The sequence below is a fragment of the Pseudonaja textilis genome, chromosome 18 (genome assembly GCF_049901715.1).
Source record: "Pseudonaja textilis isolate UNSWEBS1 chromosome 18, rPseTex1.2, whole genome shotgun sequence".
NCBI classification, from domain to species: Eukaryota; Metazoa; Chordata; class Lepidosauria; order Squamata; family Elapidae; genus Pseudonaja; species Pseudonaja textilis.
Genome location: NC_142007.1, coordinates 23,989 through 51,912, shown reverse-complemented (window position 1 = coordinate 51,912; position 27,924 = coordinate 23,989). Strand labels below are relative to the sequence as shown.

Sequence of the window (27,924 nt, the reverse complement as noted above, 5' to 3'; positions counted from 1 at the left end):
GGGGCAGGACCTGGGGGCCCTTCTTGGTATTCCCCCAGTCAAGGCGGAGCCCCACATGGCCCCTCTGGAGCTCACCTGGTTTCCTTCAGCTCCGGCCTGGCTGTGCTCTCCTCCCTTCGGGCCTCTGTGGCCTCCGCAGAGGTTCCCTGCTGCTGCTGCTGCTGCTGCAGGCTCCGGGTGACGGGCCCCCCCACCCTTTCCCGCAACTTGCCACTGAACCGGTCAGCGGGTTTCCTCTGGCCGCCCAGGGCCGCTGTGCTGCGTTGGATGCGGATGTGCAGCTTGCGCGAGGCTTTGCCCAGCAGTCCGGGAGGGGGGGCACTCTTGGCGGCCCCCTTGCTCCGCTTCCCCTCCACTGGGACTGCCTTGCCCACTCTGGCTGGGCCCACGCTTCTGGCCACAGACGGAGGAGGGTGGTGGCCCTTTTTGGGGAACTTGACACCCTGTTTCAGCTTGAGGGAGGGCAGCTGGACGGCCGTGGGCCCCGAGCTGCGGGCGCGAGTCTTGCCCAGCTGTGTGGCAGAGCCCTGCATTTTGATCTCGGCATCGGCCGTTCGCCGACGGGGGTTGGTGCCACTCTTGCCGCTTCCAAGAGATGAGCCCCCGGCTTTCTTCTTGGCCTTCTTCTTCTTCGAGGAGGAGGAGGAGGAGGAAGGGGGCTTCTGGGGGCAGCTGTAGGAGGCGTGCTTGTTCAGACTCCCGATATAGGTGAACTCCCTGCTGCAGTGGGGGCAGATGTGGGCACTGGGCTCCGTGCTGCCAGTCTTGAGCTCTGCCCGCTGCTGCTGCTGCTGCTGCTGCTGCTGCGACTTCTTCTTCTGCAGGATGGCCTTCTGGACCAGCTGCTGCTTCTTCTTCAGGGCGCTGAGTTTCAGCTTGTTGGAGGCCACCCGACTGGCCTCCATGCCGAAGTCGAGTTTCTTGGGCTGGCCCACGCGGCGGAAGGCGCTGCCAGCTGGGCTGGGCAAAACCACCCCATTTTTAGGGCGGACGGCCTGCTTCAGGGGCACGGGGTTCTTCTTCGGCGTGTACCGCTTTTTGTCACTGGCAGATGCGCAAGCCAAGATGTGTTTGTGCAGCTCGGGCATGTTGTCCACACTCTTCCCGCACTTGGTGCAGCGGATGGCAGTGGAGAAGGTCTGGGGGATGTTGTGGGTGGTGAAGTTCGTGGCCGTGGCCCCGATGCCGTTGGGGTTCCTGTGGTGGTACTGGAACGGGGGAGGCTTGAAGCTGGGGTAGTGTTGGTTGAGGCCCATGCGGACGTCAGGACCCTTTGGCTTGACCCCGGCCGCCATGATTTTGATGGTGGTGTAGAGCTCTTCGGAGGAGTCGTTCAGCTCCTCCATCTCCTCCTCCTCCTCCTCCTCCTTGGAGGGCTGTAGGCCAGCGCTGGGCAGGCTCTGCATCTGCTCCGCACTGGCTTTGCTGGGGTCGGTGAAATTCTGCAGGCGCAAAGTCCCGCTCTCGAACTGGTGGTGGCTGCATTCTTTGTCGGGGTGCAGGTCTCGCTGGTGCTGCTGCAGGTTGCATAGGAAAGCAAATTCCTTCTTGCAGACGGAGCAGGCAAAGATGTTCCCCACCCCGTGGAGCAGGAACCGGTGCTCTGACAAGGCCGCCTTCTCTCTGAAGAGCTGGACGCAGAACTCGCACTTGAAGGGCCACTCCCCGGCATGAGCAGACAGGTGCCGGGTGAGGTCCTTGATGGCGAGGAAGGGGGCCTGGCAGACGTTGCAGACAAAGCTCTTGCTGAAGCTCTCCTGGGTGGCCTCTGCCGCGCTGGAGGGCTGGGGGCTGTCCCTCAGCCTCTGACCGCTGGCCTCGCCCTCTTCTTGCTTGAAAGTCACCAGGAGGGCTGAATTCTCCAGCTGGTCCCCCGGAGAGAGGATGGAAGAGGCCACTGACAGGGGAGGCGGGGAAGGAGACGAGGACGGTGAGGCGGAAGAGGAAGAGGAAGAGAAAGAGGAGGAGGGGGAGGAGGAAGACGAAGAGAGAGTGGGTGGCCCGGGTGAAGCGCAGCCAAGAGGCTCTACAGAATGAAGCGGGGAGGCCGAGACAGTTGGGGAAAGGAAGGGCAGTGGGGAGTGAGCTGTGGCATTGGACAGGGAGACGGGCAGGAGCTTGGGGTGCTGCTGCTGCTGCCGCTGCTGGGGTCTTCCGGGAGGGGTGAAGGAACAGTGGGAAGGAGAGGAGGGGGAGGTGTGGGGGCCTGGAGCATGGGAGGGCATGGAGGATGGGAGGGAGAGGCCGATGGTGCCGGGCAGCTTGAGGTTGGCAGCAAAGGCACCTCGGCGGCGGTGAGGCCAGAGCAGCCGAACTCTGCCCCAGGGGCTGGGGGAGCCGGGCCAGGCTGCGGTTCTGGGGCTTCGGCTAGCTTGCAAGCATTCGGCCTTGGGCTTGTGTCCGGGGAGGGGCTTTCGGGCCCCAAGCCCATCCCATTGTATTCATTGAGCAGGACCTTCTGCAACATGGAGGTGGTGGGCTTCTTCTTGATTGCGCCCCCTGCTGGCGGAGTCACCTCCTTGCCTTCCCCATCGCTGCACGGCTTCTTGTGCACACTGAGGTCCAGCACGGACTCCCAAGATGGCTGGGCCCAGGTCTTCCCGGTCGACCGTTGCTTCACATTGCTGGACAGGTCCAAGGGCTGCTGGTTGCACACATTTCCAAAGGGGGGGCTTGGTGCCCACTCCCTGGTGGCCTTGAATTCTTCTGGACTCAGCGCTTCCCTCTCTTCTCTCCCAGACAGAGTCCACGAGGGGGAGTTGCTCTGCCTCTCCAGCTTGGGAGGCTTCGCACTCAGGGTTGCTTCGGTCCAAGCGGGCTTGCCCTCGCTGGCTTTGCCGGGGTCTCGAAGGCCCGGACTGTGCTGCGGGGAACTGGTGCGCCGCTTGAACCTGCTCGAGGTGGCCGGGAGGAGAGGGGAGGCCGCGGGGAGCCCCAGCTTTGGGATCTCCCCTGACGGTAAAGGGGGGGAGGGGGCCACCTTGTTGTTGTCCTGTGTCTGAAGAAGCTGCTTCAGCTTGGAGGACAAATAAACACCCTTCTCTCTGGGGAAGGGCAGGTTCTCCACGGTCGATATGGTGAGGGGAATCGTCAAGGAACACAGCGACGTGATGGGCTCCGGGTCCATTTCCGTCTTCACCTTGGCCAGCATCGGGGGACTCGCTGTCCTCCTCTTTTTGGCCTCGGGCGTCCCGCCAATAGTAGGCTCCTTCGACTCCTCCACCAGGTGCACCGGCACCGCCTTGACATTGGGGGAGATCTCCACCGTCACGGGACTCAACAGGCAGTTGATGCCGTAGACTTCGGCGGAGGCGGGTTCCACCTCAATCACCTCACAGTTGCTAGTGCTGCTGTTGGACGGGATCTTGCCATCAATGTAGTAGTTGAGATTCTCCGAGATGTTGCTGGAAACATCCATGATGTCATCTGCCTCGCCCTCCTCCTCCTCCTCTTCCTCCTCCAGGTCTGTGCTGGCCAGGTACGTGCTGGGGGCGTGTTGGGCTGGGCCCACGGGAGCCTGGGGTTCTTCTGGTTTTCTCCTGACACCTTTGGGGATGAGGTGCCGCTCATGGACCCTCCGCTGGTGCCGACGCATGTTGGTGTGGGTGCCAAATACTTTCCTGCAGTACTGGCATGGGTGCGATTCCCTGGGCTCCCTGCTCTCCTCCAAAGGCAGTGGAGGGGGTGGTGTTTTGGAGGCGACTCTCTCGGTCTCCGGGGCAGGGGCCTCCTGTCCGGCCTTGGCTTCATTCTGGACACTCCCCTCGGCAGCCCCAGGGCTGGTCCTGGGCAGCTGGGCACAGGCCAAGGGTGAGAGCAGCTTCCGTTTGGGCCCGGCCTCATGGCGCCGTTCATGGCGCCGGCGGTTGATCTGTGTGCCGAAGGCCTTGCCACAATAGCGGCACTTGAAGGCGTGGCTGATGGCAGAAATGTGGATGTGCACGTGGCGCTCCAGGCCCTGCTTGGTGGTGAACTTCCTTTCGCAGTGTTGGCAGGGAAACATGGGCGCCCCCTGGGTGCTGGGCTCCCCCCTCACCTTGGGACATTTCCCCGAGGGCTTTTTCTTGGGGGAGCTTTCGGGGGAGTCTTCCGAGAGGCTGCTCTGCTCCTCTGCAGACTCCACCACCAGCCTGTCCCCATACGCTGACCCCGACTCCACCTCTGGATTTTCTTTCGAGAAGCGCTCCTCCTCTTCCTCCTCCTCCTCCTCCTCCTCCTGAGGCTCTTCCTCATCTTCTTCCTCTCCCACTTCCTCCAGGGGCTCCTGCTCTTCGTCCTCGTCCTGCTCCTCCTGCTGCTCAAGACCCTCCTCCGAACCTCTTGATCTACACCGGACGACTTCTGGCTGGTCCTCAGGCGTGGTGGGCGCCTCGCAGGTCGCGCTGGAGATGAGTAGGCTGGGTAGCACGTCTTGATTCACCATCTCCTGGATGATGGCGGCCTGGTCAATGGGCAACACCGCTGAAACCGTTGGGGCTTCGTCCTCCAGCTTCTGGCCTGAGAAATGGAAGAAAAGGTCAGGTGGGCGGCCCATGAATTTTGCCAATTAATAAAATAGGTAAACTGGAAGGCAACACGCTCCCCGTGGGTTGCCCCCAAGTCTGAGGGAGCTTTGCTTCTGCAAGCCAGAAATACTTTTAGGTGCAGTGCATTTCCCCTTTGAACCCAAACTCACCCAGTACAATTATTTATTGCAAACATTACAAACCTCTAGGTCCAATGCCCATGGGAGCCTGCTCTCACCACCACCGAATGCAGTACCCAATGGCCCTGACCTCCCCACATCCTGCCCGCCCCTCCCCGTTTCTGACCAGGTCCCGTTTCCTCCGCGGCCCCTTTTAATCTTGCGGGGCTCATTCTGTGGCTATGACTGGGGGTGCCTGGGGTGCATTTTCTTCGGCATTTCAAAGAACAGGTGCTTTCCAAACCTCGGGATGCCAACCCTGCCTTGCGCTTAGCGACTCTTCAACACAGCCTCCCCATTTCAGCTCCCCCCCAGTCCCTTAAGAAGGAGGGCAGGAGACAGGCAGCCCCTTCCTTACCTTCTCTGGTCTCCCTCATGTCGAAAGGGGTCAAATCCAGACCCTCCAAAGACAGCTTCCGCTTATTATCCTTGGCTTTCTTTCCTTTGTTTTTAGCCTCGGGGGCTTTTTTCTTTGCTAAGAAGAAAAGGAAAAGGAAGAACTTGATGTTTAAATGGAGAGCTTCTTTCTTGATGCCGTCTCCCCCGGCTCCCACCAAGCAACCAAACGTGGCCACGTTTGGTTAAGCAGGAGGGTGCTGATGCTGGCTAGGGGCCAGCTGCCAAGGTCTGTGGCGCAGGAGGCACCTCTTAAGGCTCTGCCGGAGCTTCTTTAGCACTTCACCTGTGGGAGGGCCGCACACTCAGCTCTGTGGACCATGGACAGGAGTCTCTGCATCTCCCAAACCCTGGAGGCCTGTTGCCCTCCTTCAAAGCTCTTTCGAGACCCCCTCCCCCTCTGGAGTAGCCATCTAACCGGTGAGCAAAGCACCGGGAAGGTTTGCTGGGGGTCCCTGGGCACCTCTCTCTGAACCATTCCCACTTGGGCTCAGCTCAGCCAGGGGTCCAGACCCAGAGGCTATGCTGAGGGCTGCCCAGCACAGTGCACAATGATCGTTCAAGGAACCATCATTAATCCATCCAGGGTTCAGTGTCACGCGCCGGATCGATCTTCCCCAGGGTTCCTAAAGCGTAGGGCAAGGTGAAGGCTCAACAGTTCCTGCAAGGGAGGACGCCACCCCACCCGCCCTTCAAGCAGCCATCCTGGCATTCGGTGCGGGTGACCTTAATGTAGGTTTAACCCTGACCGCCGGGATTCAGCCAGCAGCTGCTCTGCTTACTAAAAACAGCCAGAATGACAACTTGAGAGCAACTGTAATTTTAGATCCACTCAATCAGAGTCCAAGGAGCAAGCAGAAAGTTTCTCTTTCTCGCTAGCCGGGCTGCACAAACTGTGTCGATGTGATCACAAAGATGCAACAAGCATCTCCTCGGCCGGGCTAACATCAGGGGCACTACTACTTGGGATGATGATGATGATGACGATGAAGAAGAAGATGGGATTGCTGGATCAACTGTGGTTCCTGCCTGCTGTGATAGAAAGATACACTCCGGCCAGCCTGTACCTCTGGGCTGGAGGAGGGCAAAAGTCCCTTCCACCTTCCCCAAGGCCAGTGGCTTCTGTGACAGGATACGCTCACCACACGGCTGCCATCTTCCCCGTGTGGCCCCAGTGGCCCATCCCTGTGTGCTCTCAGCATAAGCCTTGCAGGAGCCACAAGGGGGCACGACCCTCCCCCACCTTGGTGGCTGCGTCAGGTGAAGCCCCACCGGCTCGGATCTCCTGCTGTCCACTCTCCACTCCAACCCCTCCTGGCAGCAGAGGGTGGGTGGTTAGGGTTGCCTCCTTCCCCTTCAGGTGGGGTTCAACGGCGCACAACCATGGGCCAAGGATAAGTCTTGGTCCAGAGCTGTCCGGAGCCCTTCGGATTTGGAGCTTTCCTCACCGTTTTCCTTAGCCTGGACTTTTAAAATATTGAGTGAATGAAGTGGGGAAAACTATGAAATTATTGAAGATAAGGCCACTGATTTGAAAAACTCCACGAGCAATGAAAAAAAAAACAGGTGGAAGAATTATCCATGAGTAAATTACTTCTTGTTTCTCCCTAATTACTGTGAAAGTCCCACATCCTTATTTGGAACCGTTCACTTCAGACGAAAGACTGAAGATATGGAAGAGTAGCAGAATAGGGGGTTGTTTGTTTATTTTTGGCTTGGACCATTCAGGGATTCCAAAGCAAATTTATGAGAAGAGCTAAACAGAGTCACCAGCCTCCCAGTCTTCCTCCTGGGTGACACAGCCCAAGAGAGTCAAAACCCTGCATGAAAAAGTGAACGAGAGGCAGTGCGTCCCTCTTTTTTCTCCTACGCAACATTATTTGCACTAAATAATGACTGGAGAAGGTTTGAATTTCCTTCCAAAAAGACACTGCTGATAAAACAAGCCCTTGGCATTGGCATGCGCCACCCAGGAGGGGTGACAGCACCAGCCGGAGATACCTGCCCTGTTTTCTCTGGCAACCGATGCTCTGTGTTGCCGTCGTTCGGCTCCCCTCCTGCCTGTTTTGGTTGGGAGGGGTGGGGCTTTTTATGCTGGCTGCACTCGGTTAAAAAACTTTCTAAGGCCACCAATTCTGCAGTGCTTCCTCAATGAAAACGCTGAGCTCGCACTCAGGTCTTAAGTTGCAACTGCACAAAGGCTCTTCTGAGAACAAGTCCAACTGCCTGGTGAGGAAACAGAGATGAACTCAGCCCATCCAACTCAGATAAAACAAGGGACTCGAGGCCAGTCACAACCAACTGGCTGATCTGGATACGGTTATGTTAGGCTGGTTGCATAGTTGAGTCCAGACAAAGAGACAACGGAAGCCGTTTCCTCCTCAGCCAGCCTCTGCGTGAGCCTGATCCCACATGGTGATCTCAAAAATCACGCAGTAGCTTGGCCTGGGTTTCAACTCACCCACTGAGGTTAGATGGGAGGCGGCTGAGACCGCCGAGAGATTCAGCTGTATCTCTTCACAGGACGGGGCAGCCAAATCCTGCTGTCTTTTACCGGCTGAACACCGTCTATTACCTTACATTCAGCCGGCCTGTTTTGTTTCTCCCATAAAGGACCTTGAAAACTGCCTTAGAAAGGCTGGACTATTGCTAAGAAAATCCCTCCGCTTATCTGAAGGTCTAAGACAGCGTCTCCAGATCCACCCGGTACGGGGGAAATGCAGAAGCCACCAGGCGCTGCACGGGGGTGGGGGGGGGCGGCACAGGCTTAGCCATTACAATATCGACGTGCAGCAGGACCCCTTGTCAGAACAGGCGGTGAGCGCCCAGCAACCCTGAGATTTCAGCCACTGCACAAAACAAGGTTTGAAAATGCATGAGAAAAAGGATATCCCAAGAATGTTGGATTCTCCGTTTCTCTGCCACCAAAATTTTAGAAAAGTCCTTACAAAAATAACAGGCTGCAGTTTCAATCTTCTTGCCTTCCCTGACTTAAAAACAAAAACAAAACCATCAACTAAACCGTGTCCTCAACAACATTCCCCTCCTCCCTCCCCCCCCCTCCTTTTTGCACTTCCCCCATAAAGGCTTGTGATTTTTGGCTTTGGGATCCCCGGCAGCCTCAGACCTACAAAAAGACTCTCGCTCAGAAGAAACGTAGAACTGATTTTCTTGAGGGCAACACTGAGAGCAGCTCCGCTGGGATCGTGGGATGATTCACTGCCCAAATTTCAACACCCTCCTGAAATGGGATCCTCACCACACAACCTGTGCAAATCCGGCCCTTGGAGTTTGCCAGGCACCGAAATCTTATTTGCACCCTGAATCTGGGGTCCTTAACAGGGCCAGAGGGGAGGAGGGAGGGCGGCCCCCTTTTGCTCCTGTGGGAAAATGTCAGCCCAGCGTCCCCAAAGGGCCACCGAATACCTGAACCCCCCCTCCCTCCCTGTGGGTGGCGTTACAAGAGCCTTTTCCTTCTGGGCCCAGGGACCCACCTCTTGCTTTAGGGCTGCCAGGACCGAAGGGGGCAAACAAGGAGGGGCAAACGGGGCTGGGAAGCCGGTGGGAGGGGACGGAGCCCAGCGGGGAAGGCAGACCCAGAGCCGGCTGAACAAGGAAGCTGCACCGAGTGGAGCCATTCTTGATCTCACAAGCAGAAGCAGACAGGAGGCAGAGGCGCCAGCTCGCACGCACACACACACACACACACACACACACACACACACTTGTCATTTCACCCCCTCTCCTGCTTGGCTGCCTTTTCCTGCTGGCAGGGAGGGAGGCGGAGAGTGCTAGTCAGTCGTCCCACCCACCCAGCCGAGGAGGGCAGCCGGTCGGGGGGGCGGGTGAGGGGGGGTTGTAAGGTGGAGGAGGAGGAGGGCCTTACCTTTCTTGGCCTTGGGGGAGTTCCTCTTGTTGCGGTGGCTGGCCCTTTCTTCTTCCAGGGCAGCTGCTATCTCCGGGTTCTCCTCCCCATTGTACCAGACCAGGAGCTCATCCCCAGGCTCAATTGGCTACCGGGAGGAAAGAGACAAAAGCGGGACACCAATCACACCGGAGGTTGTTTGCCAGCCTCCCACCCACGACCGGCCGACCCACGCAGAGGAAGGGGGAGGAATCAGGCAGGCGGCCGGTGGCCAAAGGGCCAGGAGGATCACGCACAGCTGCTGCCCCTGTCGCTCCCTGGGCCGCCTGCCGAGGAGGGCCTGGCCAGCCAAACAGGAAGGACTCTTTAACCCTGGGGGACTTGGCTTCGCTGCAAGCAAGCGGGCTGGCCGTGCTGCATCACAGCGTCAGAAAGGGCAGGAGCGAGAGAGAGAGAGAGAGAGAGAGGGAGGCCGAGCCAGGGAGGAGAGCCGCACCCAGCCCCTCTGCTGGAAGGAGGACCGCAGCACAAGGCTGCGACTTGCACGATGAAGAAAGCCCAAATGTTTCCCGGCTGAGTCATCCTAGCAGGAGGAGGAGGAGGAGGGAGCCTGCTTGCTTGCTTCTTCCCTTCAGCTGCCCAGCCCAAGGAAGGAGCTGAACTCCTGCCCTGGCACCCGCCTACTCTGGAAAGGCAACCAGGGATGCTGGGCCTGTCATCTAAGCCCCACAGACCAATCATGGCTGAAGCCCAGCTGGCAGAGATCAACTCTCTAGCCACCCGCAAGGACAAACGCTCCACCTTCCCCAGGGCGGGAACTGCTGGGTCGAAGGCTGCCTGTGCTGTCAAGGCCGCTCGCCCACCCTGGCCCCTCCTGCCAGTCAGAGCAGGGTCTCTTCTACCCCCCAGCCCCTGCCATAAAAAGGCTTGCAGGACCCTCTTAAAGCAAGGTCAGCCTCTCCCCCCCACCCCAGCCTTTCCCCAACATGACTGGCAGGACGACATCTGAGCCACAAATCTCCTTCCGCCACATATCAAAGCCCAGCCTTCTATTTTGCTCCCAAAAATCAGATTGAAACAAAATTACCCTTCAGTTTGTCAGTCTGAAAACACTCAGGAGAGAAGAGAAGGCGACGAAAGAATAATGGCTACCACTCAAATGGGAAAAAAAGATATGCCAGAATCTTTACACTCCAAAGCCACTTTCTTTAGTTTTCAAAATTGTCTTAAATCTAGCTGTGAAACATTTGGAAACTTTCACCGAGCTTGTAACTATAACTAGAGAGTTTGTTTTTATTTGTAAGGCCTAAACATCCTTGAAAACACACAAATACATGCACATCACTTTCAATAAGTATTCAAAAGGAAATATTAATACCAAAGTCGCATTTCGCACAAATATCAAAATGATTCTGATTGTAAACATGCTCAGCTACTTGTTAGGGACTATGTTTGCATGAAGAAAAAAAAAACTTAGATTGGTTTAATACATGACATTGAGGCTCCTGGAGTCACTCCGTGAGGAAGGCAGCATCAACACTCCTGCAAACTCTCACTTGTAAGAAGAAACAAAACGTTGTCAGGACAGAAATTACCAAGAGGCCGAATGGTGGCTACGTAGCAGGGAAAGACGGAAGCAGACCAAGAGCCTGTGGCCTCACCATTTCTGAAAACCACCCTCCATCCTCCTCGGACCTAGAGCGCTGCCCCCCATGGGGGAAATGGTGGTGACTTTAGAAACTATATGAGGAACTTGCCACAGAACTAAAGATGGGGGCCACAAAAACGACATCAAGGAAGTTAACAGTGAGGAGCCTATGAATGGCTGCCTCACCTTTTAAAAAGTCCCAGGTAGTCCTTGCTTACCAACTGTCTCATTCAGTGACCATTCAAAGTTATGACACTGTTGAAAAAGTCACATTAGGACCAATGTGACTGGATCCCTCAGTCAAGTGATTGCCATCGCCGTCAGTAGAGGTGGTTGTCCTGCGCCTGACCGGTTGGTTTTCTCCTCTTTCCCTTCCCCCCCCGCCCCCTCCCCCCAGTAGAGCAGAGTGATTGGAAAGGAAGGGATCACAAGAGAGTAAACAGTGTTCCCTCATGGGGAACACACCGGACTGTCTGCATAGCAAGCTCACGGCAGCCAGCGTTCACACATTGCTTTTGATGGGTATTCCTCACTCTGTGCCTGCTTAGGCTCTTGTAATCCCCCACCCAGGAAATGCAAATAAAACCCCCGTTGCTGTTAATTATCCCAGGCCAACGAGCCTTCCAAGGGGAACGGTTAGGAGGCCAGCAAAAGCCAAAGGTGTGAAATCGACGGTTCCCCTTGCCGGTTTCAAACCGGCTGCCCAGAATGGAGGCGAGCGAAGAAAGGCTGCTAGGGAACTGCTGGTACGCAGGGCTGCCTCTTCTACTGCCAAGCTAGGCAAGAGGTCAGAGAAGAGGCTCTGCAGGAAAAAAAGGGGCTTCTCCCATCTGGCCATGTTGCTATACTTGAAGCAGCTTTTGTCTGAAAGCCTCTCCTTGCGCCCTGACATCTGAGGCATTTTCAAAAGGCTGCCCTCCTTGGAATCCTTGCTGGAAAAATCCCTAACATCCCTCTGAAAATACACACTACATCTTGAAGCAGGATCGGTTTTTCCAGTCAGGGGCAGAGCAAACTACGGGTGGCTGAGTGGGCCTTCACCTGGTTCCATCCAAGCTGGGGGGGGGAATTACAAGGTGCCACTCCCCGACAGGGAAACCCCAGCCCTCCCTCTCCGAGGGGGCTGGGAAGAAGTTTCCTTGTTTGGGATTAAGGACAGACAGGATTCCTGAAACCTTCCAGGAGCTGAAGGTACCCAGGATGCTCCTTAAAAGCCTGACAATGATCAGACTGATCCTTTCCGTTTGGGGGAGATTCTAAGGGACAAAACCGAAGCCTTAAAAGTTTTGCCAGGCAACCGTGTTGATCCATTAAAATCCTTTCCAAGAGCCAAAGACATTAAATGCGCCTTTTCAAAAATGTTCCATGCTTTCTGGTGACAACATTCCTGGCTGAGGCCTCTTGGTAGGGAAGAAGACGGAAATGCAGCCCACTGGCTGAAAACGACTGGACTCTTCCCACCCTCCTCCAATGGAAGCAGCCACCATCTGTCTTTCACTTCCTCCATTTCTCACAAGGAATTTAAGAGCAGAGAATTTATCACACCTACTCAGAGGGAGGGAGGGAGGGAGAGAGACAGAGAGAGAGAGAGACAGAGAGAGAGAGAGAGAGACAGAGAAGAGCACCACTACCTTTAACGTTTTGTAGTAAATGCTCCGATTGATTTCTAACGGGAAAAGATTCTGCTCCTTTCCTGAACGAGCCCAGTTCACATAACGCAACCAGTTCCCCTTTGCCGGGTCCGTGGCGTCCACACACATCCACCCTAAGTTTGGGTAATAGACCTGCAAGTGTTGCAGCAGGGGAAGGGAGGGGGGAAAGGGGGAGAGAGAGAAAGGGATGGTCAGAGCCTTGGCCTGGGATCAAGGTAGGGGCAAAACAGGCGGGGGGCCCTCCCCGGAGGACAGACTCTCTCTCTCTCTCCCCCCCCCTTCCCTGGGCTTCCTGCTTACTCCCCCCCGAGACCCTCCCACTGGGAAGGGAGGGGCCACTTCTCATCTGCTTTCCTTTACCTCCCACATGTACACATTGCTTTTGACTTGGGACCTTTTCTTCTTGTCACCAACGAAGGGGCCAAACTTCCTGCCTCTGAAAATGGGCTTTGTGGCCCAGACACCTGAAGACCAAAGAAAGAGAAAAGAGTGGTGAGCCCTCCCCAGCCTCGGCTGGCTGCCCTGGTGAAGGGGCCAAGACCCTGAGCGTTGCAAGGTCTTTCCTCCCTGCCAAAGCCCACAGCAAAACAGTGTCCTTCTGCTGGGGGCCCGCCCGTGGCCTTCCGCTCTGGATCGGGAGCTCTTTGGGCTCCTGGAAAGAGGGAGGAAAAGGGGAAGGCCGCAAGGCACAAAGCTATGGCCACAAAACAGACCAGAGGAATGAGTGGTCCGTGTGGGTCCAAGACCACGCGAAGGGCCTAATCTAAGCTTCAGCTGGGACAGAACCCCCCACTCCAAGGCTTTCTTGGGGCTGCTGCTGGTCTCCCCAGAGATGGTCTTCCCAGGCTGTTCCACCCCCCCCTCCTCCACCTGTGGGTTGCACCTGCCTTCATAAGAGTTTGGGCATCCTTGGTTGCTTTGAGGGCAACATCCTCCCGCCAAGGCCCACCACTCATCAAGTGGATGGAGCACATGGGTGAAAACTATGTTGATCAAATTTAAACGAATTAAATACAGGCTGACAATAATTTGTGAGGTCTTCATCCTTGCACAGTCATGACACAGGAAGAATCACACCCCTGCCAGCTTTTCAAGTTGCCGTATATCCAAGGGGCCAAGCCGAACCCCGGGCACCTCCCCCCCCCCGATGCTTGCAGGAAGAAACCCTGCCAAGGACCTGCCTCGCCCCCCCCCCGCCCCTCCCCCTGCTCCAGGCGCTTGTTCTGGGCTCACCCACCAAGCCGGGCCTTGTCCACAGTGGACGGGAGGAGCCTCACTTCCTCCGGAAGCCCTTTGAGGATGTGCTCGGGGACATCGGCCAAAGTCTCAACTGATCCTGAAGGCCCGGTTGAGTTCTACAAAGGGAACCAGAACAGAAAAGAAAAACAGTCGGCCCAGCTGAGCCCAGGAGACAGCGACTGGTGGCCACACCCAGAGCCTCAGGCAGGCCTCTCCCGTTCATATCAGCCCTCGAATCCCTGGCATCCCAACCCTGGCTCTGGATTCCCAAACAGAAAGGCCATCTACCTTTTCAGGTGTTCCTCCTGCAGGAGGGGACAGATCCGCCCGCCCCCCTCCCCCGCCCCATGTGGGGCTGCTGCACAGAGATTGCCCTGATGAGGCCCTCAACAGCCCGTGTGTGACAGGGGCAGCTGTGTAAATGGTGAGCAAGAGCAGCAATAGGCACCTCGGGGTCCAGCCTCTTCTTGAAGACCTTCCGTGACGGAGCATCCACAACTTCACCCGGTTCACTAATTAACTGTCCTCACTGTCAGAAAATCCCTCAGACTGAGTTCTAGGCTGGCTCTCTCTATGGTGATCTTCCACCAGTGGCTTCTTGTCCTGCCCTCAGGCGCTTGGGAGGAGAGGTCAGCCGCTCTGGGCCTCGGGGGCTCAACTACATCCTTGAACATTATCTTTCAAACATAAACTCCTTGCAAGCATCACGAGGAACGTCAGCAGGAGGAAAAGCAGGATTAGGCTAAGCAGGTCCTGACAGCTGCCCCCCCGCATGCACCGCCCTTCCTTCCCGAACTTGGCTCACAAAGCCACCCGCCGTTTAGGCACCACACATTCTTTAAAAACACCTGAAATACCGCAAGTGTGGCCTTCGGATTTAATGCCACAGCTCCTGGAAACCTTCTCCTGTAGACATGTATGTGTGTGTCCTTAAATAAATTGTATCACCCATTCACACCAAAGCAAAATTTCAGGAGTGTATTTTAAAAAGAAGATAAAGTTTACAATTCATGTAAACCAACCAATCTATACCAGGGGGCTGGCATCCATGAGCTGGATCCCACGTTCTGCTTTGCCGCAATCCCTGGGTTATAAGAACAAAGGCAACCCAATTCCACATTCTGACTCAAATCATTGTCAGTTAACAAGTGGTCTGTTCTGAGCCCTAGTCAGACGCTGTGGGAAGGAAGGTCTTTTTGAGAGGCGTGGAGTTTCTCACTTTCAGAGAAAGAGGCCTACTTTGAAAAGGACGGCAGAGACCCTAACGCTAACCCCTGCAGAAATATTTTCATCTTGCAGAGGCTGGATGATCTTGTGAGAGTTTTTATTGTAATTCAATATGGGGGTCTGTGGGGCCATTCAGAACGGTTAGGGATGCTACTTTGCCTACTCATGTCCCAGGTAATTACAGGGAAGCATGCTTAACATAATCACCCAACAACTAAAAATCTTGGAGCCTACTTGTTCATTAAGCAAGGCTCCTCCAAGAGTTGTGGAGTAAGACATTAACAAGCCTCCTTCAAATAAACCAGGATAACAGCAAAGCTGAGTTGTAAGTCAGCACTTAGAAGCAAAGAAAGAATGGAAGACGGGGCATTTGGGGATGTTTTGGGAGAAGCAGGAGGTTACTGTATACAGACCTGGCATTACAAGTTGTCAACAAAGGACACTGTAAAAAGGAGAAAAGAACACGATGTAGTTGGTGCTGAACAACTTACTTACTTTCTAACTCCAGTGAAATGGACATGCTGAGATCAAAGCCAGGTGTGAATGCAAAGGCAGTCCTGCCTGCCGCATGCCAAGGGGATTCTGTGGTCAGAGCAGTCCCAAGCTGCAGAGATAGGTCCCTGGGACGAAAGCAGAGAGGCGACACCAAGAGAGATGCAGCGGAGGCCCAGGGCACAAAGGAAGAAACGGCAAGGAGGAAGGCGAGAGGCATGAAGGAAATGCGAAGAGGGACCAAGAAGAGCTCTGACGGTTGGGGGAGCCTGGAAACTGGAGGGCCTGGAGGCACACCAACCTTGAGGACCCTCCGGAGATCAAGCCAGCTCCAAGTCACAGCATGGCCTCCTCAGAAAGTACATGCAATTACCCAGCAGTGGGCAAAGGAACATCTCGCTGGCTTGTAAATCAACGTGGAGTTTAGAAGCTCCTTGTGGTTTGGTTTAAAGACTGGCCAAACCTGAACAAATCTGAGCAGCTGCACCTGCTGTGACTAATTTTCCAAGCAGGGACGGGAGAGCTTTTCTTTAAAGCTTGAGAAGCGCACAACTCTCTGTTGCGGTCACCCGTGCCGGCCAGTTGTGAGGAGGTGCACAGAGGTCTGGAAAGCAGCTTCCACTGCTCTTTTGCAGGTGGTCTTTGAGAGTAGGCTGAAGGCTGTCTGAAGTTTTACATGGTCAAGAAAAGAGATGACCCAGCACAGTAGCTGCCAGAGGAGGTTTCTTCCTTGCAGCATCCCATGGCTGCGCCGCCTACACTCACTCACTCACACACACACACTCCAGGCCCAAAACCCTGGTGGGACCCCTTTATTCCTAACTTGCAGAGAAGAGTTATAAAAAGACCTTCCCTGGGTTTCTTTAAAACATGGTACTTGCTTCTCCCTCCCCTTCTTCTGCACAAATGTATCCTAGATTTTTGTTAGTCAGAAACTGCTGCCCTGGTTGATTTGAAATGAGCCCCAAGTTGATTTGAAATTAGCTGTTATCCCCACAGAGACAAGCCTCCAACTTCTACCACACAGGCCAAGCAAAAACATCAGTCCAAGGACCAAGATCGGCTACCCTTCGGAGCGTGTCACTGCTGGCCCATGGCATTTAATCCAGCTGTTATGTAATGCAGCCATCCCGAATTATTCCAGGAGAAGATTTCTCCCACAAGCAGTTTAAGTAATCCAAAGGTTCCCCAATACCTGTACAAATATCACCTAGGAGACTAACAACTGCCCCCAAAGAGCCCCCATTCTCTCCACTCCCAAACAGCAGATTCAATCAATGCACCAGTGAACCGATGTGGGAAGGCAGACACACACACACCCTTCAGAAAAGAAGGACTGATCGGCTGTAACAGCCCTCCCACAAACATACACTTGCTTGAGTATTGGGGAGGGGGGAGGTGTCCACAGACCAGGATTTCCACAACAAGGAGCTTCACCGCTCATCAGAGTCCTGGCAAAGGTAGCCTCACGAGGCAGGCAAGCAGGAGACTTAATCAAGGCTGAATTCCTGTGCAGAGTGGCTGAAGAAGGTGCCCCAGAAGAGAGAAGGGGACTGGATCCTTGTCACCATCTCCTTCAAGAACCTGTAGCTAAAGAACTATTCCAGGATGGTGTCTGCGCTGAGGCTCACACAGATCTACTTTTAAAATATATGCATTTTACCTCCCTGCACTAACATAAGAAGGAAGTGTTATTTATCTACCATAAAGCAAGCTTTCGTGGAGAAGGGTACTTGAAAAAGGGCCCATTGAAATGAATCTGGATGTAGATTAGTAGGAGCGCATGTCTACACACAATCAAGTGAAAATCAGTCAATGTAGAAATAATTTTGAGAAAGTCTCACATTTTAACTTACCTGATTCATTCTGAAATCCTGACGTAATCTGAGAAGTTAAACAGAAGGAAATTCCTGTGATTACATGAAACCTAGAATGGAAAACAGGTAACAGTCATACCTGCACATTTAAATACATAATTAAAGTAATTGTAAAAGCCTCTACCGTTATTCATATCGATGTAATTAATTTTTTTCCAAGATTTGCTTAGTGCTTTGAAGGGAGTGATTTGTTCAGCAATTCCTCCCCCCTACTAACCAACACGCGCGCGCACACAGTCTCTCTCTTTCCTTCCTTCCAGAGCAAAGAGGCGCCCGGGATGGTTTCGGGGGTGGAGGAGGCTGAGCTTCGGGCGGCCCTGGGGGCCTCGTCGCCACCGACCCCGCGGCTGGAGGCGACCCGGCCCGGCTTCTCCAGGGGCTCCTGGTGGGGAGGGCCCCCCTCCGCAGCCCCCCCGCCACCGGGTCTCTCCCAAAGGGGGGGCGGGGGGGCTGGCGGTGAAGGCGATGGGGTCCACAGGCCCCTCCATCCCACCCCCGCCTCGTGGCTGGGACTTCAAGGGAGGGGGTCTCTCCGTCTCACCCCCCCCGGCCCCTCGCAGCGCAGTCCCCGAGGCCGCCCCGTCTGCCCGCCCCCCGCGGGCCCCCGGGCAGTGCCCCCTCCCCTCCTCAGGGATCCCCCCGAACGCCCCTCCTGGCCCGCGGGGGGGAGGAACGGGGGGGGCGGGGCGCTCACCTGCGCGACTCACCCGGCCCCGGCCAGCCCCCCCCGTCGCCATTTTGGCCGCCGCGGCCCGGAAGTGACGTCGGCGCTGGGGCGGGAAGAAGCCCTGTCCCCTCTCCCGCCTCACAACGGCCCCGCAAGGACTGATGGCGCCGGTGGGTCCCCTGGGGCTGGGAGTGGGAGGGAGACCCTTCCCGCAAGCCCCCCCCTCTCTCTCCTCCGCCCCCGTGTCGTCCCCTGATGCGGCGGGGGCAGCAGCGTTTGCCCCTCCCCACTCTCCTCCCTCCGAGGCCTTCCCCTGCGAGGGACGCCCCACAACAGCCCTGTGAGGCGGGCCCGGCCCAGAGTCCCCCAGCCGGCTTTCCCCCGAGACCCTCCTGTTTTGAGACCGGCGCCCATTTGCCCCCTTGACTTCCCACCCGAGGAGGCCGAGAAGAAGAAGAAGAAGGAGGAGGAGGAGGAGGAGATGATGATGATGATCCGGGCTTCTCCTGGTCCATTTCTCTTCCTTGGTGGGGACAAACCCCGGCCCTCCCGCAGCATCCCCATCGCCCCGGGTCTCAAGGCGGGTGGCGGGGGTCCCTGGAGGAGCCCCCAGTGGGGACCAATCGGTCTGTCGCCCATCTGGGTCTCAGCCAGCTGAAGTAAGTTCCCCCCGACAGAATTTCAGCAGCAGAGAGAAAGCGAGTCTGCTCTCCTGCCCTGGCTTTATTAAAGCTCAGGCTAGGCCTGCCAGCTGCCAAAGGTGCAGCCAGAGGCCAGTTTTGCCCAAGGCTCGTTCTTTCATTTTGCAAATTAGGGTTTCTAACTCAGCCTTGTACATCCTGTATCCCCACCAACTAGGCAGCACCTAGGGTGGAGTTCTGCAATTTATGAAAGTTTGGAGTAATTCACATTGAACTGGTAACCGAGAGGAGAGGAATGTAGATCGAACCCAAACTGGAGCAGGATGGAAGGAAGTGGAGCATTCAGCTGCATCTTTAGGTGGGAGCGGTTTGTCTCCCTCCGAGATGATGAAATGAAGAGCGAGGAGGACTGATTTGGGAAAAACACACCAAAGCGTTTCGAAAATGCGTTTTCTAACAGAGTGGTACAGCGGTAAACTTTTCTCTTTGTAATTTGAATCAGAGCCCAGGCAGTAGTTCCAGGGCTGCCAGATGATGACACTGTTTTCCTATTCACCATTCTCGTGTGCTGCAGTACTAGCCCAGATCCAATCTTTCCGTGGGAGCCCCGTCCCGTCCCTTCCCCTGTCTTTATTGTGTGCCCTCCCTTCCTGGCAGAACCAACCTGGCTGCCTCTGCCAAAAGCGCTTAACCTGCCTGCAGAACCTAATCCGTTTTTCCTAGCGTAACTGGAAAGAGAGAGTTCACATGCTGTGTTAAATTACCCCAGAGCTCACTCAGGTTGACACTAACTGAGTGGTGCGATTTGTACAGGAACAGCTAGCTGCCCACTAAAGGCTCACTCTGATGCCTTAAAAGATGAACCAGCTTATCCAGGGATCACAGTCCGTTCCACTGGATTCCTAAAATCGGTTTCTGGCAAGAAGTACAGATTTTTTTTGCCTTTGCCCGGAAAGTGCCAGGGAGATTTCTCAGTGTGAGGAGGCCAGATGTGCACCTGTGGGAAGCAAAAAGTTCGGGACAAGGGGTGGGTTCCCTGGAGGTTCTGTATGGACACCTGTCCCAGAAGAAGTCCTGATGATTAACCTGGACTTAAGGAGAAACTGAATCAAGGCAGAGCTGAGCAGAAAAGCAGTGAAAACATGGAACGAAGGTAACTTTTTTGTGAATTCTTCTAACCCCCTCAGATGCTTGTAAGACAATGTCACAAATGGACAGCGTCTCTTGGCCTGTTTCCCACTTACATGATGTCAGCTGTTCCTTTGTCTCAGGTGCTTTTTTATCTGCCTCCCTGAGCCCCAAAGTTGCTGGTCAGGGCTGCCTTGGCAGAGACTCCTGGACTCGTGAGCCCCACCAGGAGGGGAGTAGGAAAGAGCCTGCTGAGGCAGGAGCTGCTCGGGGGATCGGGTAGGAGGCAGACCCGGCCCTCTTCATCCAAGCTTTAGCAAACAAAATCCCACATCAGTAATTCCTAAAAAAGAAGACAACGCTGCCTTTATCCAATTTTACTACAGGTTTTATTTCCAAAAATGTTTTCTTTCAAAGTAGCCTAAAACTTTTTGCCTTTTTTTTTGGGGGGGAGGGGCTCTGTCATTATAAGAGGTGACCCCTGCTGTTACAGATCTTCAGCACATGTTCCATACAATTTACTGTTTTGGCTTTAGATGTGGGGGGCGGATAAGCCAACCCTTCCCCTCCCCCTCCCCCCCCCCCCGTAATATTGGTTGCAAGCTGCATATGCTGAAATAGAGGCTGCTGGGACTGTGTTGTATTTCCCAGTCTTTCATTAGTTACGGGGACAAAAGTAGATGCACAGACTAAGCGGAAGGTTGCACACAGTAACTTTCGTTTTCATGTTCAATGTCACTTGGCGTCTGCTGTCACCAAAAAAAAATGCTTAAAATATTCCTTAAGAAAATTCATGTGATGGGGAAGGTGGCAAGGGGTGCTTGGATTGCACCGGGACTCCCCAGCAGAAAGGAGGCAGTGAAGAGACCCTATCAGTACCTCCCCTCAAATTTTTGTCCTTCTCCATTGTTGGGTAAGCAAAATGTGCACTTCTCGCTTTATGGCAGACGTAACAGCTCACTATAACTGGCCAGCCCTGATCCTTTCCAGTCGAGAAGAAAGTGGCCTCTTTAGGTGAGAAGGCTCTGCGGCGGAGTCAAAGGCCACACTTGGGAGTCTTTTTGTTGTGTCTTCTGGAGCTTGAAATTCTCGAAGGGCAGGATGTCCAGGCGGCAGAAGTGCGTCCCGGTTGTGTACGAGAGGCACTCCAATCTCTTGCCCAAACAGTAGCAGCACATGGGTTGCAGGAACAATTCAAAACAGCGGAAACCAAGAGGAGAACATGGCACAGGGGGAGTCATGCATAGTGTCACTAGAGCATTATCTGTGAACAGGATCAAAGAGATAAAACAGCTGGGCTTTTGTTGTTGTTGTTGTTGTTGTTGAAAAGTCTTTTCTCCTCCTTCCTTGGCAATGTGCTTGACTGGGCAGAGTTCTTCCTTGTGAGGAAACACTGGAATCACTAATAAGCCAATCACACACCCAGTAGTCTCTCTTTCCACGGATCAGCGTCTGGGGCTAATGCCAGAGGTGGCTTTATGAAGCAAAGGTTCCCCCTCCTCGGTGAGGTTTAAGGCCTGGAAAAAAAGGAGGGAGAGAAGAAAAAAAAAAATGGGCTCCACTCAGAATTATGCTTTCAGAGTTCAGGATTGCCTATACGTCACTTAGTCCTTGCCTTCCTAGTTTTCCCGCGACATCCCTGTGAGGTAGATCTGGCCGGGAGGAAAGGACCGGCCCAAAGTCTGTTCTGATTTTGAAGCCACAATAAAACCAACCTTTTAAAGGCTGTTTGTTTGTTTGCCTGTTAGTGTTTAGCACGTGCCATTTAGTGTCAGTGGGGCTGGATTCCAATACAAACCACCAGTTTTCCACTATTCCAGCAGGCAGTCGCTTTTTGGCGGGGGGAGGGGGGGGAGTTGAGAATTTCTTGAAGAAGCTGAACGGATTTGCATCTGCTGATGGATGTGCAGACAGTGGTGGGATTCTCCTGAGGCCGCCTCACTGAATCCTGCAGTTCTGGAACTGGGCTCTTTCTCCCTCCTCCTCCTCCTCCCCCCCCCCAAGAAAAGTCCTCCCCCCTCTGGGGAGCTGGGGGGGCGGGCAGAAGAGGCTCCTGGAAACACCGTTGCCGGTCCCCCTTGCAGCTTGTAGGAGGAGGGCTCAGAAATGGAAGGCAAGGACCTCGTAAGCCACCCTGGCTCCCTTTGCAAGGGGGGAATCAATGCGGGGGGGGGCGGGGAGAGCCCAGGGTTTCAAAGGGGAGATCCTTGCTTATAAAAGTAATGGCTGTTTGTTTTCATCCCAGGTGGCTGGGGGAGCTTAGAAGCAAGAAGAGCCAAGCCACGGGGGCCACGGAGAAGCGGGAGAGGAGAGGGGTCTTCCATCTCACACAGATCAGCAGGGCGGCTTCTCGTACAGCTCCCTCACCTCCCATCGGCCACCCCACTCCTCTCCCGTCCGAGCACTTAGGAGTACCTGCCCGACAGTTTCTTTGCGAGGGCGATCACCACCCCTGTGGCCACTCCAATAGCTGCAATGGTGCCAAGGATGATGCCAACCAAGGTGACCGTTTCCAGGTGGTCTGGGGGGGCAAAGCAGAGAGACAAGCAGTGGCTACTGTGAAGGCCGAGGAAGAAGGACTCGTGGGTGGAATATGACCTCCACACAGAGGAGAAGGCACACCGGCTCTCTCCCAGTGCCCTCTGTCCAGGGCGGATCTCATCATCCTATGCCTGACCCAGGCCGGCCTTTGAAAGAAGCGAGCCGCCGTTTCAGCCCGCTTCCTGCTTTTGCTGGGATGGGCAGCACCTTTCTAGAGGTTTAGACGGGGCCACAAGCCTGTGCTGGTCTCGGGCCAGGACGCTCCCAAGCACACCCTGGAGGAGGAGGAAGAGGAGGAGCTGGAGTTGGTAGCCCAAGGGGCAGCACTGCCAGGCCAGGGAAAGAGGTCATCCAGTCATCCCCATCCCATGGCAGGTTACAAGGTAAGCTCTGTGTGTGTGTGTGTGTGTGTGTGTGTGTGTGTGTGTGTGTGTGTGCTTTCGCTTGAGTTCCCCCAGGAGTGTGCTATCAATGCAAGAAGAAGCTGGCCTTGCTGCTTAGGGCCTGCCTGTCCTCCTGGCTCCTGCTGGGCTGCATACTAAACGTGAGGTCAGCCTTTTCCTGCCAATCCTCCTCTTTGCCCCGGGGAGCCTGGCTTTGAGCCTCTCTTCTGCTTTGGACGGCGGCTTATGCCTCTTGCCTAAACGCCTCTTGCCTAAACGTTGCCTTGCGCTGCTGACCTCGTGCCATAGCGAGCTACTAGGGGAGGCTTTGTAGAAGGAAGCCGGTCAAGCATTGTATTGCAGACCCCGCGTTATTAGTCAGCTGAGGTTCACGAAATGATACTATTGTCCGATTCTCTCATCCTCAAAGGCAAGAAAGTAGCGCACTTTTGGAAACTCCCTACTCCCTCCCTCAACAAGGTATCTGAAAGTTTGGATAAGGGTTGGGGAGGTTGAGGTTGTCTGAAGAGGGTTCTCCCCAGGCGGCCCTTCTTCAAGGGAGGAGGAGGAGGAGGAAGAGGAGGAGAGCAGGCACGGCCCTTTGGCTGAAGGCTTGAAAAGGAAACCGGCGATGCCTGGGAAAACCCAGTCAACTTTTTACTAGGATCCACACCCTTTCTTCTTGGTGTAAGTTCTGTTTTTTTTTTTAAAAAAATGCAGAAATACAACTTTAATCCATTTAAATAAATAGCCAAAACTAGCTTTTCTCAATTGCCTCTCAAATTCAGACCCCGACAATCCATCCTAAAACAATTCAAGGTGCTTGCTTATTAAGAGGGTTGCTTCGACTTCCTTTGGAGGGCCATGGGTCACTGCCTTAATCTGTTGGCTGCCCCTTCTTTAATCAGCGGCTGCCTTGCTGGGTCATGGCCGTAAAGAATTGGGAAGAGGAAGGAGGAGGAGGAGGAGGCCGCTTCGTCAGGAAAGCCAAGGAGACACTGCTGGTTTCCTGTTACCGGAGAGGAGGAGCTGCACTGGTTAGGGTGGCAGCAGGTTCACGTAAGGATTGTAGTAATCCAAGAAAGCCACTTGATCCTCTCTTAGCACATTCCTTGAGATTCAGCCCACGCCCGCGCCCTGGCTTCTCTAGGCAGACCCCTTTTGACCTTGGAGCCAGGGCTGGCACAGGGCCAGCTTGCCCCAAGCGGGGGACGGAGGAAGGCTGGCTAATCTGGGCATTACCTGACCTGGCCTGTTATGCAACCCTTAACTCGGGCTGCCTTGTCAACAGGATCTCACAGAGCATCAGCAAGAGAGGCTGTTTTGGTGGCAGGTGGCTTTTCTTATTTAAAAAAAAAACGTTTTCATGCTTACGAATCCCCACCGTGACCCCACATGCAGACCCACCCACCCCCATACCCTCAGAGGTTGTGGGCAGCTCTGCATCCGTCGTGTTCTCCCCAAGGTCGCTGGAAGACGAGGTGCCGTCCGGGGTCATCAGTTCCTGGAAGAAACAGCTGTCTGTTAATGGGGCCACGCTGCAGGCGGGGCTGGCCTCAGCGGCTTATTCATTTTACCGCCTGGCCAAAGGAAGAGGGTGGCAGCAGATGAAAATGATCGACAGCAACCGTCATACATCAGCCTTTCCCCAGGATAGGCACTGCGGGTCTAAAACGGTCTTTGCCGTGAGGGAAGGGGCTCCCCAGGCACAGAGGCCATCGCAGAGACCCCACCACCTGCGGTCTTGTCCAGGTCCATGAAGTCAGACGGGCAGATGCAACAGAAGATTAAATGGATAATAAATCCAGGATGTACCTGCAGTTGTTAAGTGAATTTGGCTTCCCCTCTTGACTCTGCTTATTGGCAGCCAGTTGGGGGACCACCTGACCCTGGGATGCCGCCACTGTGATTGGTCCATGCCAGTTGCCAAGCCCCTGAATTCCCACCACGTGACCGCGGGGATGCTGCCAGTGTGAAAACCGCAGTGCCCTTGTAAGCGAGTGGCCTGATGGGGTGCCATGACCACCGACCGGAGTGCTTGGCTGGCCACCGGGGAAGCCTTGGCGTGGGACCTCCGCCAAGAGGAGAGGGGGGGAGCCACGTGGGAGTTTGTGCCCCCTGCCCACCTCGCCCGCTGCTGCCGCTGCTGCCACTGGATGAGTGAGCAGGCGCAGGCTGTGCCAAAGGCAGGGGGACTCACCAGAGTGGGCACTTCGGAGTAGTCTGGACCCTCGCTGGCTCCCAGAAGGGCTCTGCCCAGTTCCTCCTCCTCCTCCTCCTCTGGTGCTGTCGCTGCTGAAGGAGAGACAAGAGGAGTCGCCAGGGAGAGGAGGGTGGGGGGGGGGCAGGCATGCAGACCTTTCATGTTCTGGAGGGGCTGCGGGTCCCTGGCCCAGGGAGGAGCCTCTCCCGGGGTGTGTTTTTGCTCCCTGGTGCAGCCCTGGGCCTGGGGAGGGAAGCGGGGGGCTTTAGAGCTCCCACGAGCAGAGGGCCCCGTGCAGCCCAGGAGCCAAGCTTTGGGGAGAGGCTTCCCTGAAGCAGTCCTGCCTCTTCCCACTGAAAAGCCCCCCCTCCCCCGGCCAGGCACGCCCTTCCCATCGTTTCTGACAGATGCCCCCTCCCCATCTGGCATTCCTCTTCTTCCTGGCTGTTTTTGCAGAAGGGCTAAGGGGTGGGTGGGAGTGGGCATTTCCAAGAGAAGACCTGGAAGGAACCAGCTCCTTCGTTTGACGGGCAAGGCATTTCACTCAGTAGCTAATTGGCAGTTTCATGCGGCGTGTTTTCTGCAGCCGGTTTCCAGTAAAGGGGCAGGTGGGGCGGGGGGGTGTTGCACGCATGGAGCCTTTTCTTGGGGGACTCCCCTTGTGCCCTGAGGCCAGACCAGGTGAGCCTGGGAGCTCCTGTGGCTTTCCCACCGAGGTCAACCCGGATTTTCTCAGAGGAAGGCGTCCCTGCCCAGCTGTCGTCGCTTGGCCCCAGCCTGACGAGGAGCCGGTTTCCCAGCCTCTCTCTGGGAAGCAAAGGTGACCCAGCAGAGGGGCTTCGGGACAGGCAGTGCTCCCTTGTCAGGCCCAGCCCTGGCAGGGCAGGAAGGGGCTTTTCAAAGGGCAGCGTTCCAACGGATTCTTTTTAACCTTTGGTGGAGTCCCAGGCTAGGCGAGGAAGCTTCTCTCTGGGTGAGTTGGACAACTTTCAGACTGATTAGGCACTGGCACTCCCACCAGGGCAATTGGTGCCCATTTGGTTGTGAGGAGGCCAGCTGGATCCCGCAGAGCCTTGGCTGATGTGGTGCAGTTTCATTTCTGTCTTAAGAGTCATTCCTCTTCTGTGGGAAACAGATGCAGAGGTGGTGACTCACTGCCCTCCGCAGGGCCAGAAACTGACCAAGCACAGCCTCCTGCCAAGGAGCACCCGCCTGGTCAGGAACTGGCCTGCAACTAAGAACCTGACCTTTAACAAGGACGGACCTTGGGCGTTACAGACAGAGCGGAGTCAAATGTCGTCTTTGGACTGGAGTCGGTTGGGGAGGAAGGCAAAGCTCACGCCTTTTCAGGGTCATGATCGCAGGCTGCGACCAAACCTCCCTCTGATCTGGTTGGTGCCTGAGACTGAACTGGAGTGGAAGCACCTTTTTCTGTCTTCTGCAAAGCACCCCGTTGCCCCTGTGGTTCAGTGTAATTAATTGACCCAGTTCTCTGGACTTGCCCACTCCCTGTGGTAGAAGCTGATGGCCTGAGGTTGGCACAAGACATGGCTCCAAGGTCTGCAATCACAGTGGTCCAAAAACTCCAGAAGTGGCCAATCACCACCGGGCAGTTTTCTGAACCCAAAGCCTGAATATGCACCGTCCCCAAGATTTGGTGGTAAAATGGCGATGTGTGGCTGGCATCATTACCCTGCAGGTGCGAACTTTGCACACTTAGCTTCTAACTTCGATAATAATAAGTTATCGAACCCGCCCGCTTCCTGCCCCATCTTGGTCTTTGCCACTCTTCTCACAGTGAGGCTAAAGGGGGCTTCCATTCCCTGGCTGGGGAGGGGAGGGGAGCGTAGCCACAGCAACAGAGGCCAGCGACTCCTCCCCACTGGTCTGGCTTTATGGGGACTGAAAGCAACATTGTTTTTCCTGGAGTAAATGGAAACATTTCTCTTCCAAAACCACCACCTCTGCTAGCCTGCTCATTTTCCTATTCTCCCACAAAACGCTTGGTGGGTGGGTGGGCCTCCCGCTGTTCTGGGGTCTTTTGAAAGGGAAGAACTTTAGGGGCTGTCCGGAGATAGTCACAAAACAAAACTTCTATGCGCAACTTTTTTATACCATGCAACGTATTTACACCAAATAAATTCCTTGTGTGTCCAATCACACTTGGCCAATAAAGAATTCTGTTCTATCCTATCCTATCCTATCCACTGACTAAACTCTATATCACTATGACACTTACACTGTTTTGGCTTCTTTTAAAACTTGCATTTACAATTTGATTCAACAATGCTTAGCAGCCCTGAACATTCAAGGAGGGATGAAAATAAACCTACATTTTGCCAAAAATACAGAATTTCCCACGCAAGAACCGTGCCTCAAGGGCTGTCCTTACCTTCCTTGGCCAAGGTGCAGATGGCCACTCTGGCTACGAGGAAAACTAGGAGCTGTATTTTAATGGCCATTTTTGGATTCTTGTTGCCAAAGAAGTGAAGAAGTTCACTTCATCCAATTCCCCCACAGGCTGCCTTGTCTGGCCAGAGAGGCTGCAGCTGCGGCTCTTCTGCTCTGCCGGCCGCGGCAACCTTGGCCGAGGGATGGACGCAGCCGAGAAGGGATCTTACTCCTCACCCTGCAACTGGGGGGGCTGGGGTTCAGGGGGGTCCCAAGGGGTCGGGCCCTGCCTGCGCCCTCCCTATGCCTCAGGTTTAATGTTACAGGAAATTCAGAAGATCCTCCTGGGTGGTGAAAGGAGACCACTCCCCCCTCCCCCCCTCCAGGCAGGCAGGCAGGATGGATTGCGGGTGGGGGGGGGGGGTTCCAGAGATAAAAACCAGCCCCAGAGCAACTTCCCTCCCCCTGGAGCAGCTTTCCTGGATGTCTCTCTCTCTGGCAAGGGGGAAGGGGCTCCGGAATGGAGAGGCAGGGAGTCTGTGGGGAAACACAAAGATACCTGGCTTATCCTGACACTCCCCCCCCCCCCCCAAAAAAAAGGAGATGAGCCCCGAGGTCAGCAGGTCCTTTTCTGTAAACTCAAGGAAACCCTGGGGTGGGGGGAGGGGAGGGAAAAGGGAAGTTGCTTTGTGAACTGGGAATAAGCCCAGGTTTTAACTGGTTGGAAGGGATAAACAAGGGGCAGGGATTGTAATCGGGGGAACCTTGCCCAGGTACCCAGACTTTTGTCATTTTGGCACCCAGAAATCGGTAGTCCTAAAGCAGCCCCTTCCCTAAACTCTTCAGCTTTCCAACCTCTTCCTGAAGTTTCAGGTGGTTCATTGACAAGC

At 55.1% G+C, this 27,924-nt stretch overlaps 2 protein-coding genes and 2 long non-coding RNA genes across 7 annotated transcripts; 2 read left to right on the top strand and 2 right to left on the bottom strand.

Moving 5' to 3' along the window:
• Window positions 1–71: 71 nt before the first annotated feature.
• Window positions 72–17,844, bottom strand: PRDM2 (PR/SET domain 2). Its single transcript, XM_087915025.1, is given in 9 exon segments — window positions 72–2,101; window positions 2,104–4,497; window positions 5,043–5,159; window positions 8,967–9,093; window positions 12,225–12,377; window positions 12,606–12,709; window positions 13,483–13,600; window positions 17,060–17,130; window positions 17,775–17,844. Coding segments are annotated over 8 exon segments (5,052 nt in total). The 5' UTR covers window positions 17,069–17,130; window positions 17,775–17,844.
• LOC148124436 (uncharacterized) lies at window positions 17,844–23,843 on the top strand. Of its 2 annotated transcripts, XR_015739859.1 has the most exons (4): window positions 17,844–17,917; window positions 21,762–22,440; window positions 22,871–23,127; window positions 23,349–23,843. It is a non-coding gene; the product is annotated as an uncharacterized LOC148124436 (long non-coding RNA). The 2 variants fall into 2 exon arrangements; XR_015739858.1 differs by lacking the exon at window positions 23,349–23,843 and having other exon boundaries at window positions 22,871–23,143.
• PDPN (podoplanin) lies at window positions 19,888–27,276 on the bottom strand. 3 transcript variants are annotated; one of them, XM_087915027.1, is made up of 5 exons: window positions 27,036–27,276; window positions 24,641–24,735; window positions 23,860–23,944; window positions 21,932–22,037; window positions 19,888–21,033 (listed from the first exon to the last, which is right to left on the bottom strand). In XM_087915027.1, exons 1-5 carry the CDS (start codon window positions 27,103–27,105, stop codon window positions 21,027–21,029), a joined length of 363 nt encoding a protein of 120 aa, XP_087771153.1. In that variant the 5' UTR covers window positions 27,106–27,276; the 3' UTR covers window positions 19,888–21,026. The 3 variants fall into 3 exon arrangements, with proteins under 3 accessions (XP_087771153.1, XP_087771154.1, XP_087771152.1); XM_087915028.1 differs by lacking the exon at window positions 21,932–22,037 and having other exon boundaries at window positions 19,903–21,033; window positions 27,036–27,254; XM_087915026.1 differs by lacking the exon at window positions 19,888–21,033 and having other exon boundaries at window positions 21,922–22,037; window positions 27,036–27,254.
• Window positions 24,937–25,988, top strand: LOC148124435 (uncharacterized). Its single transcript, XR_015739860.1, has 2 exons — window positions 24,937–25,324; window positions 25,834–25,988. It is a non-coding gene; the product is annotated as an uncharacterized LOC148124435 (long non-coding RNA).
• Window positions 27,277–27,924: the final 648 nt, after the last annotated feature.

Bases quoted from the DNA above. Each gene is read 5' to 3' on its own strand.
- PDPN (XM_087915026.1), bottom strand. From the start codon at position 27,105: ATGGCCATTAAAATACAGCTCCTAGTTTTCCTCGTAGCCAGAGTGGCC. The intron at 24,736-27,035 runs GTAAGGACAGCC...TCTCTCCTTCAG, and splicing joins CTGCACCTTGGCCAAGGAAG to CAGCGACAGCACCAGAGGAG. The intron at 22,038-23,859 runs GTATGGGGGTGG...TTGCCCCCCCAG, and splicing joins GCTGCCCACAACCTCTGAGG to ACCACCTGGAAACGGTCACC.